This window comes from Drepanopeziza brunnea (assembly GCF_022702325.1).
Source record: "Drepanopeziza brunnea f. sp. 'multigermtubi' strain 214-2 chromosome Unknown ctg1, whole genome shotgun sequence".
NCBI classification, from domain to species: domain Eukaryota; kingdom Fungi; phylum Ascomycota; class Leotiomycetes; order Helotiales; family Drepanopezizaceae; genus Drepanopeziza; species Drepanopeziza brunnea.
The window spans coordinates 2,049,135-2,066,521 of NW_027094064.1; the positions used below are offsets into that span (position 1 = coordinate 2,049,135).

At 48.0% G+C, this 17,387-nt stretch overlaps 7 protein-coding genes across 7 annotated transcripts; 4 read left to right on the forward strand and 3 right to left on the reverse strand.

Moving 5' to 3' along the window:
• Window positions 1-565: 565 nt before the first annotated feature.
• L3040_000352 (uncharacterized protein) lies at window positions 566-2,404 on the reverse strand (the record flags this gene model as incomplete). Its single annotated transcript, XM_007292528.1, has 3 exons — window positions 566-1,696; window positions 1,771-2,286; window positions 2,351-2,404. 3 exons carry the CDS (start codon window positions 2,402-2,404, stop codon window positions 566-568), a joined length of 1,701 nt encoding a protein of 566 aa, XP_007292590.1.
• Window positions 2,405-2,673: 269 nt separating this feature from the next.
• L3040_000353 (uncharacterized protein) lies at window positions 2,674-3,273 on the forward strand (the record flags this gene model as incomplete). Its single annotated transcript, XM_007292527.1, has 1 exon — window positions 2,674-3,273. The coding sequence occupies one exon, from the start codon at window positions 2,674-2,676 to the stop codon at window positions 3,271-3,273; it is 600 nt and encodes a 199-aa protein (XP_007292589.1).
• A 758-nt stretch (window positions 3,274-4,031) lies between these two features.
• L3040_000354 (40S ribosomal protein RACK1) lies at window positions 4,032-5,437 on the reverse strand (the record flags this gene model as incomplete). The annotated part of the gene is made up of 5 exons (XM_007292526.1): window positions 4,032-4,457; window positions 4,663-4,980; window positions 5,035-5,105; window positions 5,231-5,278; window positions 5,350-5,437. The coding sequence occupies 5 exons, from the start codon at window positions 5,435-5,437 to the stop codon at window positions 4,032-4,034; spliced, it is 951 nt and encodes a 316-aa protein (XP_007292588.1).
• Window positions 5,438-7,691: 2,254 nt separating this feature from the next.
• On the forward strand, window positions 7,692-8,688 carry L3040_000355 (uncharacterized protein; the record flags this gene model as incomplete). Its single annotated transcript, XM_007292524.1, has 2 exons — window positions 7,692-7,974; window positions 8,024-8,688. 2 exons carry the CDS (start codon window positions 7,692-7,694, stop codon window positions 8,686-8,688), a joined length of 948 nt encoding a protein of 315 aa, XP_007292586.1.
• Window positions 8,689-9,032: 344 nt separating this feature from the next.
• L3040_000356 (uncharacterized protein) lies at window positions 9,033-9,368 on the reverse strand (the record flags this gene model as incomplete). The annotated part of the gene is made up of 2 exons (XM_066155119.1): window positions 9,033-9,096; window positions 9,163-9,368. The coding sequence occupies 2 exons, from the start codon at window positions 9,366-9,368 to the stop codon at window positions 9,033-9,035; spliced, it is 270 nt and encodes an 89-aa protein (XP_066013172.1).
• A 117-nt stretch (window positions 9,369-9,485) lies between these two features.
• On the forward strand, window positions 9,486-10,230 carry L3040_000357 (uncharacterized protein; the record flags this gene model as incomplete). Its single annotated transcript, XM_007292523.2, has 2 exons — window positions 9,486-9,560; window positions 9,667-10,230. 2 exons carry the CDS (start codon window positions 9,486-9,488, stop codon window positions 10,228-10,230), a joined length of 639 nt encoding a protein of 212 aa, XP_007292585.2.
• Window positions 10,231-12,426: 2,196 nt separating this feature from the next.
• On the forward strand, window positions 12,427-12,900 carry L3040_000358 (uncharacterized protein; the record flags this gene model as incomplete). Its single annotated transcript, XM_007292522.1, has 1 exon — window positions 12,427-12,900. The coding sequence occupies one exon, from the start codon at window positions 12,427-12,429 to the stop codon at window positions 12,898-12,900; it is 474 nt and encodes a 157-aa protein (XP_007292584.1).
• Window positions 12,901-17,387: the final 4,487 nt, after the last annotated feature.

The following is a 17,387-nucleotide window of genomic DNA, read 5'->3' on the forward strand; positions in this document are numbered from 1 at the left end:
AAGAACAGCAAAGTATCCACCAAGGCGGCGCCGCTCAGCTGAAGTTCCAACTTCGAAGTCCGAATCTCGGATTCGAGAATTGGAGGGAGATCTGGTACGTACCTTATGATGTGACATGATGTGATGTGAAGTGATGTGATGTAATGTGAATCCAGACTCGAATTGAGATGAGAAGAGATGATTCACCTCCTGATTGGATGAGGAGATTTGAGAGACGGAGTGTGTGTGTATGTGTGTGTGTGCAAATTTCGGTTTGTTTAGAGGGCTCAGTTATTGTGAGATTGGGTGTGGGTGTATATATGTACGTGTGTATGAATGAATGAGTGAGTGAACATCATATTGGTTTTTGTCTGGGTGGGGATTATCGAATCATAAAACGCAAATTTTATTCTCTTTGAGCATTTTGCTTTTTTTTTTTAATGGAGGAGGAATGACGCAATGTTATATATGATATTCATATCGGAGTTATGGAAGAGGACCAACGAAGGAGCTTCATATTTTGGATCCACGTATTCATGCAATATTTCCATGTTATACATCTGCATCCCAGCCGACCCCCCCTCCTTTAAACCTCAAATATCTCTCCAATCCCATCCCCACCGCCCCTCCGATTCTCTACCAGATCCAGCCTCCATGCCTCCCAGTTCTTCAGCCCCCGCTTGACTTCCTTGATCCGCTCAATCCTCTTCTTCACCTCTTCCTCCTGCGCAACTCGAAATGCCTCCTCGTCAAACTCCAAATCGTCATCGTCATCCAGCAATCCCTCTCCCCCAGCACCGCCTGCAGTCCCGTTACCCCCAGTGATAGCATTGAACCCGGTCTGCAAGAAATTGCCTATCCCGCCTTGTCCAGCCGCAATACTGCGACGTTGACCAGATGGCCCGCCTAGATCAACATCCGTAAACCTCGTGATCGGACTCGTGCTCTCCTCGCCGCCATCCAACTCCTTACGGCGATCACGCCACACGCCCCGGCGCAGCTCGTGGACCTCGCCTTCGAGATCCCGAACTTTCTTCTCCAGACGCTGGCGCTCTTCGTTTTCTAGCTCGTCGACGCCTTCATCGTCGATTCCTTGGGCATGGCTCTTCCGCGTCCTCTCCCTCTCCTCTCTTAACCGCATGTTCTCATTTTCGATACCGGCGAGCCGAGCACGCAGGTCCGAAGATTCTTTCTCCGCCTTTTCCTTCTCCTTCTTCTGAGCTTGTGAACGTGCGTCTTGCTCCTTGTGCAATGTGGTTAGCGTGGTGGCTTTCTTCTCCAGCGCTTCTACTTTCTTCTGCAGTTCCTCGCTAAGCGCTCTCGATTCCTCAGCTTCTCGCTCGAGAGTGCGCAGTTTCGTCTCTGCTGAGATCCGCTCACTGCCCTCCTTGACTGCCTTCTCCGTCGTTCTCTCCAGATTCTTCTTCAGATCACCTAATTCCCTCTGAGCAGTATCAGCTAAGTGCTCGCTGCGCTGTAACTTGGCTTCCAGAGCGCTAATTTGTTCCGTCTCAGAGGACCCGCGCTCGATTTGCGCGCGAAGGGTGGAGATCTCGAGTTCCATCGTTTCAATGGTGGCGGATTTCGAAGCGAGTTCTGCTTCGTAGTTCGAGGGGTTAGAGGTAGAAACCGAGGGGGAAGAGCCGTGGCGTGTAGTGCGGGAGGATTGGGCTTGGAGATGGGTGTTCTGGCGTTGGAGGGCTGCTATTTCTGATCTCTATATAAGGATATCTGTCAGCAAATCGGTAGGAAGAGAAGTTTCAATCCCAATTTCGAAATATATTCTCGTACCAGTTTCTCCAACTCTGCCTCTGATCCTGGATTAGACGGAGGAGTAGGTTTTATGTCTGTCGAATCATCCGCCTCCCTTAGATCCTCGAGCTCCTCCTCTACTTTCTTCAACCGCCTCTCCCCATCACTAGCCTCCTTCGCCAACCGCTTGTTCTCCTTTTCCAGCTCCTCTATCCGCGCAGCCTGTTTCCGGTATATCTCTGGAGCAGTCTCGCCGTCCGGAGAGAACCCGTAGCCAGGGGATAGTTGACCAGCTGTTGATTGCCTGAACGACGAGGATCGCATTTTTGACTGGATGGATAGTGACGGCTGTCTTTGGGGGACATCGGGGTTGGCTTCTGGAACCGTGCTGTCTTGCTCCTTGCTCTCGACGGCATCTTCTGTAGATTCCACGGTAGGCACTGCTTCTGCTGTGGTGTCTGCAGATTCGTTTTTGGATGGTTCAGATCCATCGTCTGTCTTCTCTTCTTTCTTAGAGCCGACTTTCTTTTGCTTCTTCTTCTTCATTTCCTCGACCTATCATAGTGTTAGTGTGCTCGCCTGTCTACTATCTAGGGAGGACATCTAGTGGTGTATTTACACGCTTCTTCGCCGCAGCAAGCTTCTCAGCTTTTGCCTTCTCTTCGTCTGCCATAATTGCTGATTGCGAATAATTATTGCCTCCTGTGCTGTGATAATGTAGGTCGGTGATGGGTTGGCAATCCGTTTTCCACACGCGCAGGTAAGAGACACATTGGACAGCTTGCAGCGGGAGCTAACAGGGTGCCGTGCCGACTGGGGTCGCCCTGCAAATGCGCACCGTCATCCATCTTTCAGGGCTTTTAAGAGCCCCAGCCTCAGCCTCAGGCTCTGTCTCCAGGTCTCCAACACTTCTCCAACCACGACTTCGCTGCAGCTTTCACCATGGCAGCTCCTACGGATAACAACAACAACGATAACAACACATTAGGTCTTCATCTATGCGATCGAGCGCTCACCCCAATTCTATCATCTTCCCACCAGCTCTCCCCAAATTCTTCTACTCGACAACAAGCACAAGCACTTGCTGCGCTTACAGGAGCCTCCATATCCGCCTACGATACATCCTCAAGACTAGGCCTCGGTGTCCCCCAAAGAGCGATGGTAGAAACCTCGGGCTCGGGCCCGATTGCCTTGACATCCTATCTTCAATCACCTGACGAGCGACCAATTCCGGAACATCCTCATGACGCTCTACACAGCATTACCAAGAACTCGAATCCAGAGTCTGGCGAGGGAGAAGTCGGGGCGCTGGTCAATGGGACAGGAACGAGTCCTGCAGATTTGAGTGAGGTGGATGGAGAAAGTAAGAGGCAGCATGCGCCGCTGTTGGTTGCGTCGGTTGTCGCAGGGAGTTCTGTTGAGTTGAGGGAGGCGAGAAGGGCCGCAGCGAGGCTGGAGAGAATGGGGAGGGAATTTCAGAGGGAGTGGGTGAGGAAGCAGAGTCAGGAGGGAGACCAGACGCCTACGAGGGAAGAGGGCTGAAGTGAGAGATGAGATGGGACACCCCCAAATCTAAAGCTGAAGAGCAGAACTTTACCCGGGAAAATCGGGCAGACGAGGACGCACCAGCAGGTTGGAAGTTCTCGTTGAAGTAAAGCAGTTATTACATTGTCTCGCGCTGGGCCAAATTTCTTAATGGTCAGTGAGCAGGAAGGGCTATGACGAGATATCAGATCTGAAGGGCATTGTTCGGATATGAAGTATCACGTCGAGCTCGGACTGGGGCGTCAAACTCTGGCAGAAATGCTGAGAGACACAAGGGTTCCTGTTGAAGGCAGATTGGAGTCATTGAACGTCAGGTTCGAGTCAGTTGAACCAGAATATCAAACAATGAAATGTCGTACGCGGTCTCTCAGGCAGATTCTGCAGTCGACCCTCCCTTCCTTGATTACGCTTGGGCGGCTGCAACAAGTTCCTCCTCTGTAGCGAGAGGGCTCATAATGCAAGGCGCCAAGATATATATTCCCAATATTTTGTTCAGACTCTTTACGCAGCAAGATACCTTAGATACCTTGCAGATGCTTCTTAACGAGCCACCCAAATACTCCAAGGCTTCGCTTTTATACTTTCTTCGAGGAACGCACTATTCACCTTATGTTCGTTATTTTTTTGATTTCTTCGTTTGACTAAGCGCATGATCTTGATGCCGCAAGTTTCGGGTACAAGTTGCCATTTGGCACGATATTGCAAAAGGTCGCCATGCTCCCTAACCGTGTGATCCCCTACCCGTGCAACCAACCCTAAGCTCTCGACATAACACCCCAAGCACGGATCATGTTGTCGGTGTATCCGGCGAACAAGGTCTGTCCATCGCCGCTCCATGCCAAGCTAACACACTCCGGCTCTCTGCTCTTCTTACCAATGGTCTCGAAATCTGGCTTCAACTCGTCAACCTTGCTCTTCTTCTCCAAGTCGAAGATGATAATGCTGCTGGAGGTGGCGGCGCAGAGCCAGTATCGGTTGGGGGAGAAAACGAGGGCGTGGATCTCATCGCCGGCGTTAAGGGAGTAGAGGTGCTTCGACTCGTTCAAGTCCCAGAGCATGGTGGTTCCGTCCTTGCCACCGGAGGCGCAGAGAGATCCATCGGGAGAGATGGTCACAGTATTGATGTAGCCGGTGTGTCCGATGTGGTCGGTTTGCAGGCGGCACGAGCTGAGCTCCCAGACCTATCAATCAAGGTCAGCTAGTTCTCTCGAGATTCATGCGCCCAGAACGAGCTCGCGATGCGAAATTCTTTATCAGAGCATATGGTGATGATTTGTCTCATGGCATGGTCTCCCAGGCTCTGAAGTAGCAAATACTATATAAGTTGCGTAGCATCATTTGAATTTCGCATGCCCGTGTCTGATCGCATCTGGGGGTTCTCCTCACCTTAACAAGCTTGTCCCATCCAGAGCTGACAATGACCGGGTTTTGGGGGTTGGGGCTGAAGCGGACGCAAGAAACCCAGTCGGCGTGTCCCTTCTCAGTGATAGTGAACTTGCAGTCACCGAGAGTGTTCCAGAGCTTGATTGTGCGATCGCGGGATCCGGAAACGATTTGTCTGTTGTCGGCAGAAAAGGAGACAGAGAGAACATCGTTGGTGTGTCCGACGAAACGGCGGGTAGTAGTACCGGAGGAAAGCTCCCAGAGTCGGAGAGTCTTGTCCCAGGAAGCGGAGAGGGCGTAGGCACCGTCAGAGGAGATCACCTAAATCTGAATCTCAGTACTTTATTCTGCGCTTCCTCGACAAGAATGACGTACGCAATCAGAGATGATATGGCTGTGACCGTGCAATGACCGCTTAGGATATCCGTAGGAAGTATCATCCCGAGCTGCTCTGTATTAGCAGACGTTTTATACTGTTGACTAACTTATGAGATCCTCCTCACGGGTTGCGCTCGCAACCTCGACAGATCTCTCCAAATTAGCCAGGGGATAGCAGCAGATATAGACGTACTGAGGTTCCAGATGATCAAGGTCTTGTCGCGGGATCCGGAGAGGAGGACTATAAATCGAATTAGAACCGCGCGTATAGTGTTCGCCTGCAGGAGCTTGCAGGGAGGAATTGAGGCGTACGGTTTGGGTTTTCGATGGAGGTAGCGAGGGATGTAACCCATCCGCTGTGGCCTTCAAGGGTACCCTTCAGAATGAGTTGCTCGGACATCTTGAGGTGTTGTTGACGGTGCTCAATCTCGTCGTTGAAGATATTCAAAAGGAATTTCGTGTGGGATACATTTTCGCTTGTTCGGCGGGAACTAGCTTAGCGGCTTGGCGATAAATTGGGAACTTGTGGGAGGGTTGACTCAAAAGAATCAAAGTCGCGTCCTGACTCAGGAGTAGAAATTCGTAGTTTTCAAGTCTCAAGTAGAGAAAGCGTCACTTGTTCCCAACTCTGACACCTTCCAATGAGGATAAGTACAGATGCTCCCGCGAGATTGACATGCAGTCAATCTGCTAACATCTTGCGAGCCGGCTTTACAGTTACTCTAAATTGGTCTTGCTACCTATTGTCGACGGTCTTCTCATCATGGTCAGAACTTCGGAAATCCGGCTTGTCAAGCTATGATCATAATCCATGTGAAATTTGAAATGTTCCGAAGCCAAATGTAACTTAATGATCTTCTACGTACTGATCATTAAGAAAGATCCGGGCCTGTATCTACTTCAGAATTGCGAAAGGTGCTTAGACATTAACAGCCGACGTTTAGATATCAGCACAGCAGGCCTGACGGGACTGGTGCTAGATAACAAAAAGACTTTCGAGACATCGGGGAGCCACATAGTAATAGCAATCATGAGGGGTCTCTGGCAGTGGCTAGAAATTATAAACACCTTATAGAGGAGAGGAGGTACAAACCAAGGGTCAATGGTCATGAGGTTGCTTCACGTACATTCGCGTTTTGATCAGACCGACTCGTATTGAGGATTTCCAGCAAAGTCAAGTGAATGTAGCCCGCAGGAATTTGATACACAGTAGTTGAGTTCGAAGAAATACTTGTCAAGTTGACTAGATGTAGCACAAGTTGCTTGATGCTCGAGTTCTGCTTAGATGACGTCCTCCTGAAGAAATAGTCCACATTCTTCAATCGTAGTCCGTCAAAACCGGAAACGAGTTGCCCGATATACTCTTATTTTGCGGTGAGTCATTGGAACACGCTGGAGTTTACCGGTCTAAGCAATGGGCTCGGCTCGCTGTCGACACACTAGGGGAGTTCTTCCAGGGCCTAGAAGATAGACTTCAGAATTGAACAGATTGGCCGACCCTACATCTGCTGCAACGAGAAGGAAACAAAAAAAATACGGCTTATCTGGAGTACACAACAGCCTTCCTATCCCAGGTTCGGAAGAATCCCGAACTTCTACGAATCCGGCTTCAATTGCGCCCTCACATCTCCCTCTTTGGCTCTCAAAACCCAATTGGAGATAGCGAAAAGCCTTGTCTATAAGCTTCTTTCATACTCACCCTCCAGTCTTGAGATAACAGTGAACATTTCCAGATTCAGAAACGGGTATGCATTGCCAGAGTTTCCTCGGTGTAGGTGATGTACAGCTTAATCTCTCACTATGCCCGGCACCAAGGCCCTCTCACATCTGTCGATCCTGCCAATCTCCACGATAACTGCCTCCGTCTAACTCTCTTCTGCTCTCTATGCCGCGGCGTTGGCTGCTCTTTTGTCTTCCAGTTTCGAGTAGTATGCGTCTCGCTTGGCGACAGCTGGAACGTGGAATCCGTACCTGCAATCAGTCATTATTTATGGTCTATAGATATGTTATCGTAGAATTCAGCGTCTGTACCAGAAGGCGTATCCGAAAGTCGTGCCGAGACCTGTATCGAATCAGTCGTTATTCTAGTACATTCGTTCGCTCCAACAAGTCGGTTGCCACCCATATTCGTCGGCGGTTCCCCCATATATCCTGTCGATCTTTCTTCTTTATAGTGAATGGCCTGCTCACCAAAAGCGACACTGAGGTCAAGTACGAGGCCCCTACGGAGCATCTGGAAATGAAGTCAGTTCATTATTCTAGGACTTCCAACGCGGCTGTAGACGGTTTCAGCAGGCGAAAAGCGGCGGAGACAACATACTCCGGTAATTGGTTTGATTGCCATTGTGGGAGGTTCTTGAACTATGTGGGGGAGTTCTCGATAGTGATTCTGTTCGGAAAGGGAGCATGATTTGAGGTTGAGAACCGCATGATTCCGGGTTGACCATTCGGTCACGTGACTAAAGTCCGTGCCCACTTGCAGCAGGACCTGCCGGCAAGGCTTCGAGCGCGAACCATCCTTTGCGCCAGAAGTGCTTCTCGAACTGACGACTTGCGACTTCTACGCCCGCGGACTGGTATGGCTTGAACAACCATTTTGCTTTGAGTACTCTACCTTGACAACTCAAAGCCAACATCGAAACCATCGCGCGATCATGGCCCCGATAACCCCAGTATCCAGGAAACGATCTACCCCCTCAGACAGCGAAGATGGCCATTCCGACGAATCGTCCGCGAAGAGGATGCGAGTTGAGGTTACCATGCCACATACACCACCGCCAGAGGAGAACTCTCAGGTCAATTTCCACGCTGCTCCCATGTTCAGCGACGACCCTCACCAGCTTTTGACGCGCTCAGCTGCCTTGGTCCTAGAGCATGTGGGGTTCTCAGGCGCACAAAAAGATGCTATGGAGGCCTTTTGCGCTGAAATCGATGCTTGTCTGTATTGACTTTCACGTTTCGTGAAATGCGTATTGACTTCTTCTAGTCAGCACCCACTTTCTCTCCAAGGTCACATCATCTATGCTTAACTGCAGACGCTCGCAGCCCACGCCTGTCGACTTCGCATACGCACTCCAGGAATTTGATATTCCCCTATCCTACCTAGAGCCACATCTCGAGCCTCCAGTACCCGAGTCCAAATCCCTGGTCCAGCTTGAGCCTCTGCCGGAAGAGCAATTGGCCACAGCAACAATTTCGACAGAGGCGTTACTAGGAGAAGTTCTGAGTGGTGATCCGGACAAGACGGTAAAACCGTACATCCCCAAGCGGTTTCCCTCTTTTCCCAGTAAACATACATATAGATCGACGTTACCAGATCCAGCGCGGGTGATGGATCCAAGAAAGATCAGAGAAGAGGCTGCGAAGGCTGCGCGACAGGGCGAGGACGCGCTGCGCAGTTTGACCAGGGTCGCGAAGGCCGGAAAAGAGAAAGATGTCAAGAACACTGCGAGCAAGGACCCGACGAGCAAGGAGAGGCATACCTTGTGGGAGTTGGCGATGGAAACTTTGGCGACCAATAAGTCCGATATTGGTATCAAGGACGGCGTTTCGGAGAACGATAGGGGTCTAATCGTAAATGCAGGCCGGGCATACAACAGGAAAGGGGCACCTGCGAAGAAGAAAATGATCCCAGTTTTGGAGGGCCTATAATGATGGTCTGGAGTCCGTTTGGTATTGGGTATGTGGTGCATAGCGAGGCGTTAGGGACGGAGTCACTCTGGAATGGGTTCATCGACTTCAGGCATACCAAAGATGCTTGGCCAAGCAGGTCTTTATTGTAGTATACTGTAGATAGTATATCAGATGGCGGTGCGAGACTTTAAGGTGTGCTTTTGGCAGGCAGAAATCCTATATCCAGAGCCAAAGCTGTTTGCCATTTTGTTCAACACCCTCCCACCCAGCTTGACTGCTACAAGACTATCAAACCGGCGCCGGTTGCCATACCCACCTGAATCCGGGACTCCATACCACAAAAACTTGTCACAATTCAATTTTCATTTCTTTTCCCCTTCCCAAGCCGTTGTTTCGACGGTAAAGGTCCCTTTTTGATCCTGACATCTACCCGGCAAGTCAGCCTGCATGAACACTCCAACATTACACACCACACGACAAGAAAGAACCCACCGTCTGAAAAGTCTTTGAGCCGGCCAACATCTCGCCCGGGTTTCTCTCGTGACCGGCTCCTCGAACTCGCAGTGATATTGCAGCATCTGGAAAAGCTCACAGGCCTTTAAATCGCCACGAAAGCCCTTCCTGGCCTTTTCGCTAGTGGTGATTTGCGACCGGAGAGGGAGCTCGGAAGCAGGCCAGGATTCGACGATTGGTGCCATACTGGCTTTGAGGTTCGGTTCCTGATGAGTGAGGACGGACTGAGGTGTGGGTTACTCAGTTGAGGAGTGGAAAGCAGGTGGCCACTGGCTAGGACGGACTGGTCGAGAATGGCAGCAATGATTTCATCAACCGAAGTTCTTGGTGCAAGACTGCTACGAGAGATCGCTGCCGAGGAAGGGACTCTAGAAGATGTAAGTGTATTCATTACTCAATCGGTTACAAGAATCCTCCGAGCCAGCGATCCTCTCCTGGAGGTCACATGAAAATCACATGGCCAAAACTGACGGTCTCTCACAGCTTCTCAAGGATTTGCGCGCAGCATGCGTCCCAAATCCTTCTCGCACCGGGATCCCAGAGCTCGATGCCCTGTGGAAGACCCAGGGGGGTAGACTCTCCATTACAGGCCGCACCCTCCCGCTACTCCACCACATCCTCGCCCATCTTGTCTCCCAGAGCCACATGAATGGGACAGTCGCACTTCTAGATCTCACGGGTCGGTTCTCGCCCTCTCATCTCGTACCAGCTCTTTCTGTCCAGGAACTACGCCATATTCATGTCTTCCGGCCCACCAAAGCAAATTTACAGGTTACCCTGGACAGTGTTGAGAAGTACATGCTGTATGGGGAGCATACGAGCCAAGGACGGGAATGGGTGGGGACTATTGTTAATGGGGGCGTAGGGGGAGATATCAATCTTGGGTGGAGAGGCTGGTTGAGGGTTGATAGGCAGGAGGTGGGCGGTTTTGCGGAGGCTGTTAGTGTTGAAGAGGTTTGGGGTGACAGAGATAGGAGGCAGGAGGTTGTGGATGGGAAGGGATGGAAGGCGGAGGGGAGTGAAGGTGGCGCATTTGCCTGGCGATGATTTAATGTGTGGCCTCTCACCCCTAGGGGAGAGCAGGTCTCGACAGCAGTGTGATTGGTGTTTCGGGGTGTACGAAAATGGGTTTATATCCTTTCCCTATCGGAGTGAGTACGTCGATAATGGGATATAAAGCGACGGAATGCTGTATCTAACATCACAACCAATATTTGACTGGTTACACGAGAGTTTTTGAACAGTTCTTGTTCAGCCAAGACTCATGCATAGCATACCCTCTCCGTTAGGCAGATCGAGGCACGATTCCTTGGGTAAGTCCCGCAGTATGTCCACCACTCTCTCCGTATCTTTGTACGGTTTTCGTCTCCAGTGCATGTGTGTCGTGCACATCAAGGGTATGGAATGAGGTCGGTATCTATTGGGAAATCAACAATATTAGGCGAATCAAAAAAATCGACCCTTGAAGAGGAGCATTTCAGCAGCTTTTTAATCAGACACTATCAGTCGGGACTTGAGTACGTTGATCAATTTCGGAACGTCGTGACTCCAGAGGAGTACAAATTCATTATATTTTACAGGGCTTGCCTTGTTCTAGTGCCTCTCATCGCCGCTTATGATGAACCGTTACGGTACCTCATCAGTGCAAGCTAATCTTACTATCAACTCTGATAAGAGTTGTATAGGTGCCATGGCCCACAAGTATATAGTTTGGTGACAAATGCGGAGGCTGCCTTGGCTAGAGTTCCAGGTGGTGAGGTGCGCTTTGGATTCTGGGTCCGGAGTCTGTTAAAGCCTGTGGTAGAGCGAGGCGTATCTGGCGCCTACGGTGATGGATGTAAAAGATGGCAAGATTTCAGCCCCCATGCTCTCATGCTCGATACCTTGCCAACATGATTGCATGAGATACGCTATTTGGGTATGTCTCCTACTTAAATGCAGTGTGCGGTTTCCCTCTCGCTTGCTTATATGCCATTGTGGGTAGCTTCGCTAGCTCGGGGGCTTTCTTAGCGACGTTAATGACTTGCATCAGTCCAGCCGGTAACCTCGTTCATAATCAACATCGAAAGCAGCATTATATTATCTATTTCCGTCGTCCGTCGTTCCTCGCTTTTATTCTGCACGCATCAGAGACCCTAGTCTTGATCTATTCGCATCCTTCCCAATCCGGCGAAAAGCTCCACATTCTTTGTCCGTGTTCGTATATATACAAGCATCCCCCCTTCCGTCAACTTCTTAACAACCTCAGCTCAAATCACCTTAACACAAGTTTATCTCGCATATCAACCATATCTCCAAATCCCTTCAATTTCCTCAGGACGTCAACCCTCCGTTCGCGAAAATGATCTACGAACTGTTCTTCCTGTTCTTCTTCATCCTCCTCGTCGCCTTGGCCGTAACCTTTGTCAAGCCCATCAACCAGCGGGTGCAGGCATGTCTTGGTCGTACAACGGAACTATGAATCTCGTTTGATTCTACCGATGGACTGGGTGTGCAACATGGTATTCTTCATGAGCTTGTGTGGTAGTGGTGGCTGCAGCTGCTAGGAGTGTGTTGGGATTTGGCTCTCGACGGCGAGTGCGCTATTATTAGAGCGTCTAGAAGAAGTTTTTTGGATGGTCAACGACGCTGGATTTATCGCTACGAAAGAATCAGAAGTCACATTGAGAGCGTCGAGGAGAAGTGATCAATACATGGGTCACGGCATCGTCGCTTGGAGCTCTTGAAAACAGAAATACCTTGCCTATGCCTCCCTAATCATTAATCGAGCAACTTTTGATCCTGTAAATTTCCTACTGGCCAGAGAAATATACTCCATCCGTTACTGCATTAATTCACTGGCAAAATAATCCAAGATAGCCCATTCCTACCACTATTGTTACCCCAAGCAGTCAGCTACTTTTTTCTTCGCCACCTCAACAACTATGCTATAAGCAGTGACTTAGCCACATACACTATACATATTACTGCTTTCAGTCATTCATAAGGGCATTCCATGGTTGCGTTATCACACTACAGCATCCAGCTCCCAAAATTGTCCGAAAGCGGTAAGCGAACTTTTGAGAAATTCCGAAAGCGGACGTCTAAATCACCCCACGACACAAGCCCATTCATCCTGCACAAAGAGCAAATATATAACGTCAAACGATCCACCCAAGAACCGCTCATCAGGCAAAACTGCTCTTCGTCAATCATCGATTTACACCGAGATCCATCCCCCAGCAGCTGCAGCAGCCAACCAATATGGGCATCTCCATCAACCTCCTCGCCAAATCCACCCTGAGGCTCGTCACCCGGGGAGGAGCCCAACTAGCAACCCAAAGCATCACATTTCTCGTCTTGCTCACCCAGTTCGCGATTCTGCGCGCCCTGCCGCTCGTCGCAACATACCACATGTTCCAGTTCCTGCGCACCGACGGCCACCCACTGCTCTGGCACGCCGTCAGCGGCCTGTTCACCGCCCTGGCGCTGCACCGCCTGTCGCTGCTCGCGCTCCGCCTCGTAGGCGCGTCTCTGGGCTTCGTGGGACGCTCCTTCGAGGCCGCGCTGGAGATGAGGGAAGATTGGGCGCAGCTCAACCAGGCGGAGAGGGCTATGGCGGTTTTGAGCGGGAGAAGGGCGCCGAGTTCTGTGCCTGTGCCTGTGCCTGCGCTTCCTGTACCCACTACGCTACCGACGGCTCTGAGGAGGAGGAGGGCGACGATGGCGGCGTCTTGATCTGGAATGGTTTTTGGAGACGGGTGAGTTAGTTGCTTGAATGTATTCCTCCGGTATTTGGAGCTGATCATCTACCCCCCATAGATCGTGTCCTGGAGGTGACTCCTGTCTTGTAAGGAAGAACAACTATTGGAGCTGTTGTTTCGAGCAGTAGGGAGCATTGGGTACTGGCGCTCGGCGTATGGATAAGCAGAGGTGGTGGTGATCTATGTTACAAGTCCGAGACTTGAGCTATATTGTCGGTGAATTTGAATAAACGCAGGCATTAACATACTCCAATGAGCTGGTTTGAGAATCGTATGCCAGGGTCTAATCTAAAGGTAAAAGCCCTCATCGCTAAATGAGCTTCAAGCCGCATCCATCGCTAGCCCTATTATATCCTCTTTTAGCCAAGTATCCCTCCTTCCCTACTACCTCGCAACCAGACATCCCTTAAAGCCGCAAACGAGCACGAAAGTAACAGAAACAATCGCTCCAAGCTCTTTGTCATATATAGCAGCCGAAAGCAGACAACGCATAACAGTCAAAGAAAGAAAGAAATAGCTTTCCCTAACCAAACGTCACCTATTTCCCGCAGACTGATCGAACACACATAGATAGCAAGCAACGCTGGCCCGTCCCGGATGAATTAGCCAATCGCAGCGCCCCTCTCTCACCACCATTATCCCAATTGGGCAACCAAAATAACAACAATAACGATACCATCTCCGATCATCTCTGTACTCACCTCCCCATGAGCCGCCGCTTCCAAACCTGCGGCGGCACCCCCCTCTCCCCCAACCAAGTGATCCACGTACTCCATCCCTCTCTCCGCGCCTGCGCGAAGATTTTCCTCTTCCTGATCATCACAGTCAGGTCCGCAGCCTTTTTATCTCCTCTCTTCCCTCCCTCTCAACCTCCTCTCCTGCCCCCCTCTTTACCCCCCCGCAACAAGATCTCAAGCCCAATATGATGACACTAAACAGCAAGAACAAGCAGCACCCTCTGCCGCGTCGCCCTACTCTCGGCGCTTGCGCAGCTCACGCTCCGACTCCTCTGCTTCGTCTGGCTGGTATGTTTCCTGCGACCCAGCGTGGAGTGGTGGTGCGCCAGCGTCTTGTGCGCGCCGTTGGTGTGGTGGAAGGATAGCGTAGAGAGGGAGAGAGAGGTGAGGAAGAGGAAGGAGATTCTGACTCGCAAAAGAAAGAGAGGGATAGGGATGGGGGTTGGTATGGGGGAGAGCTAGAGGGGTGGATGATTGAGGGGATAGATCTGTCGGCAGCAGCACTAATTATTGTATGTAACGGGAAAGGGGGTCCGAGAATTGCATTGATGGTACATTTTTTCCATGGGCGAAAAACCAGGCTTGGATTGGGTTGGATGGTGGATGAGCTTTGAGTGAGCATCTGTTTGGTGTGTCGCTTATTTAGTCAATATTGACTTGAGAAAGTAGTGTCTGTCGCTTATCCATTAAAATTCAATATTAGCGAAATCCCTTATATTGCTATTAATCTCGACTAATATACATTATTAATATGAAAGGGGGGGTGGGGGTTAGAAATGCTAGAGAAACAACTGCTTGCATTGAACCTAGGAGGACTATTACTAAGAATGAACTGCTAAAGAGACAGTTGCATGCATCACACTTAAGAGGGCTGCTATTATGAATAAAATGCCAGAGAAAAATCTGCTTGCATCAAACTTAAAAAAAAAACCCATTTTTAGGAATCGAATGCTAGAAAGATAGCTGCTCGCATCGCATTTGAGGGCCTATTACTAGGAATAGAATGCTAAAAGAATAGCTGGCCGCATCGGTTTTAAGAGTGCTACTATTAAGAGGGAAATGCTAGAAAGACAGCTAAATGCATCGCTTTTAAGAGGGCTACTACTGGGGATAAAATGCTGGAAGGACAGCTGCTTCCATTATACTTAAAGATGCTGTTACTGGGAATGAAATACTAGAAAGACAGCTGCTTGCATCGAACCTAAAGGGCTATTACTAGAAATGAAATGTTAGAGAATCAATTACTTATATCGTACCTACTTACTATTAATCGTACCCCTGATCGGAGTACTAGTCAGAGGCAGGAATGCGGTTCCTAGTACCCTTCAGTAATACGGTCAACTTTTTCGTGATTCTTCTTTTAATATATATATCTATTACAACTTTTAATAGAAAAATTATTTTTAAAATATAATATTATTCTTTAAGAATAGACCTGCTCTAAGAAAAAATTTAGAAGCTGGTAGGATTTTAAAACGCGATTATATGTGTATATTAACCTCGTCGGCGGTATCTAAATAATTTTTAATTAAGTAAATAATTGAATAATTAAGCAGCTACAAATAATTATAAGTAACCTTTTAAAAAATAATAATTGATAGCTTTTAATTTATATTCTTTTTCAGTTTTAATAGCTTAAAGCAATAATGGATCGATCGGTTAAAGGTTGTAATGAAATGGGCGGCTATTTGAGTAAAGATGCGAGGCTTTTAGAATGGTCGGCGCACTTTAAAAATTTAAAAAGTACGGCGAATTTGCAGAAACCGATCGAGCTATTATTACGTTAGGCTATTGAAAATAAGGCAGAATGAAGATTCGAAGCTGGCGATTACGATTTTTTAGAAGGTTACATGTAATTATTTGTAGTTGCTTAGTTATTCAGTAGTTCACTTAATTGAAAGTTATTTGAACAGCGCCGACGAGGTTAATATATAAATATAATCGCGATTTAAAATCTTATTAACTTTCAAATTTTGTATTAAAATAATTCTATTATTAAAGAATTATATTATATTTTAAAATTAATTTTTCTATTAAGAATTGTAATAGATATATATGTTGGAAGAAAAATCACGAAAAAATTGACCGTATTACTGAAAATTGACCGTATTACTGAAGGGTACTAGGAACCGCATTCCTGCCTCTGACCAGTACTCCGACCAGGGGTACGATTATTGCTTCGCGCTCTTCCGGTTATTATCAGCATTGGAATCGGCTTTTCTCGGCGAATATTTGCTATAAAAAGCTTTACTATTGAAAATTTTCAGTGACGCTACTAGCTACGATTATAAAAATTTGCTTACATGAATTCTGATAATCAATTATATCTTGGCATTATTCTTGTCTCACAGTAGCTACCAAACTTCTTATCAAAAACAATTTATTAAAACTTTCGGTCGCGAAGTTTTGATCTTCTTACCCCGCGTCCCGTTTTAATACACTTTGAATCTAACCAATCGCTTCGCGGATACGACTTAATGTAAGCCAATCAGAAAAAAAGTGAACGTGCAAAAAGTTGTTTACTTCGATAAAGAGGGCTAACGCTAGTTTTAAGCTAGCCAATTAAATAATCGTGAGCAACATTATGCTAAGCGAATATTGTTGTGCACAAGCAGACCTGCGCTGCACATTGCAGTTTCCAGTATCATAATCCTATACCGTAGGACAAATATCTAAAAGCAGCGGTGGTGGTCCGCACAAGGAGTTCACCAACAGTTTCTTCGCCAAAGTACTCTTAATCGGAGATTAATAGCATACGGAGTATTGACTTGACGATGTTATGACGAATCAGCACTCTGGTAGGTGATTTGCTCCCAACAAAAATCAATTCTAATTCCAATCCAATTCCAATCCCATCCAGTCCGGAAAATAATTCGATAATCAAAGCACTAGGTTTTCCTTTCATTCTTTCTACGCACAATTCAAATCTTCGCAGAAACAGCGATGCAAAAAGGAAACATACAGACAATATACATATATATATATATATCCTCTCCCGAGAGCTCCTTCCTATGGCAACAAATTGACAATTGAGTTTAGAACCTTAAAGAAAAAGACAAAAAGATGCGAGCGAATAAACATAAACACCAAAGCAACCATCCAACCAAAAACCATATTTTATTTTTTTAAGAAAAAGTGAATGAAATTATCAATACTTAACCTTCCGGTACCTACTATCTACTATCAATGCCTGCGCTTCCCATTATCCACCACCCACTTTTCCATACGGACTATCCGGTACTAGATCTAGATCTAGATCCGGCACTCTCCACTCCCTCCACATGCTGGCGTGACCGACTGCCAGTAGGGTTGCGTTGAGATTAACGTTTTTACGTGACAGAGAGCAGCCGCCAGCTTGCCCAATTGGCACACGGTTATTAACGAGCCCCCAGCCCACCAATTAATCAATCACGGTAAAATCGCGAATTGAACGCAAACGTGACCAGAGAGGTAAACAAATGCCTTCGCAATGCCTGCTCCGGACCCCAAGAAAATTATTTAAAGTAGCCACCAGTTTACTACTATTACATATATATATATATATATATATATATAAAAAAAAAAAGCAGTCGAATTCAAATGATGGGTAGCAAATAGTCCTACGGCAGGTAGAGCATCCTGTTCATCTACCACGTTTTATTTCCATAAAGATCCTTCGTAGATATTTTTATTTTCAACAATACCTACCGGTACCTACGTACGAGGTCTGACCCCTGGTCCCGGA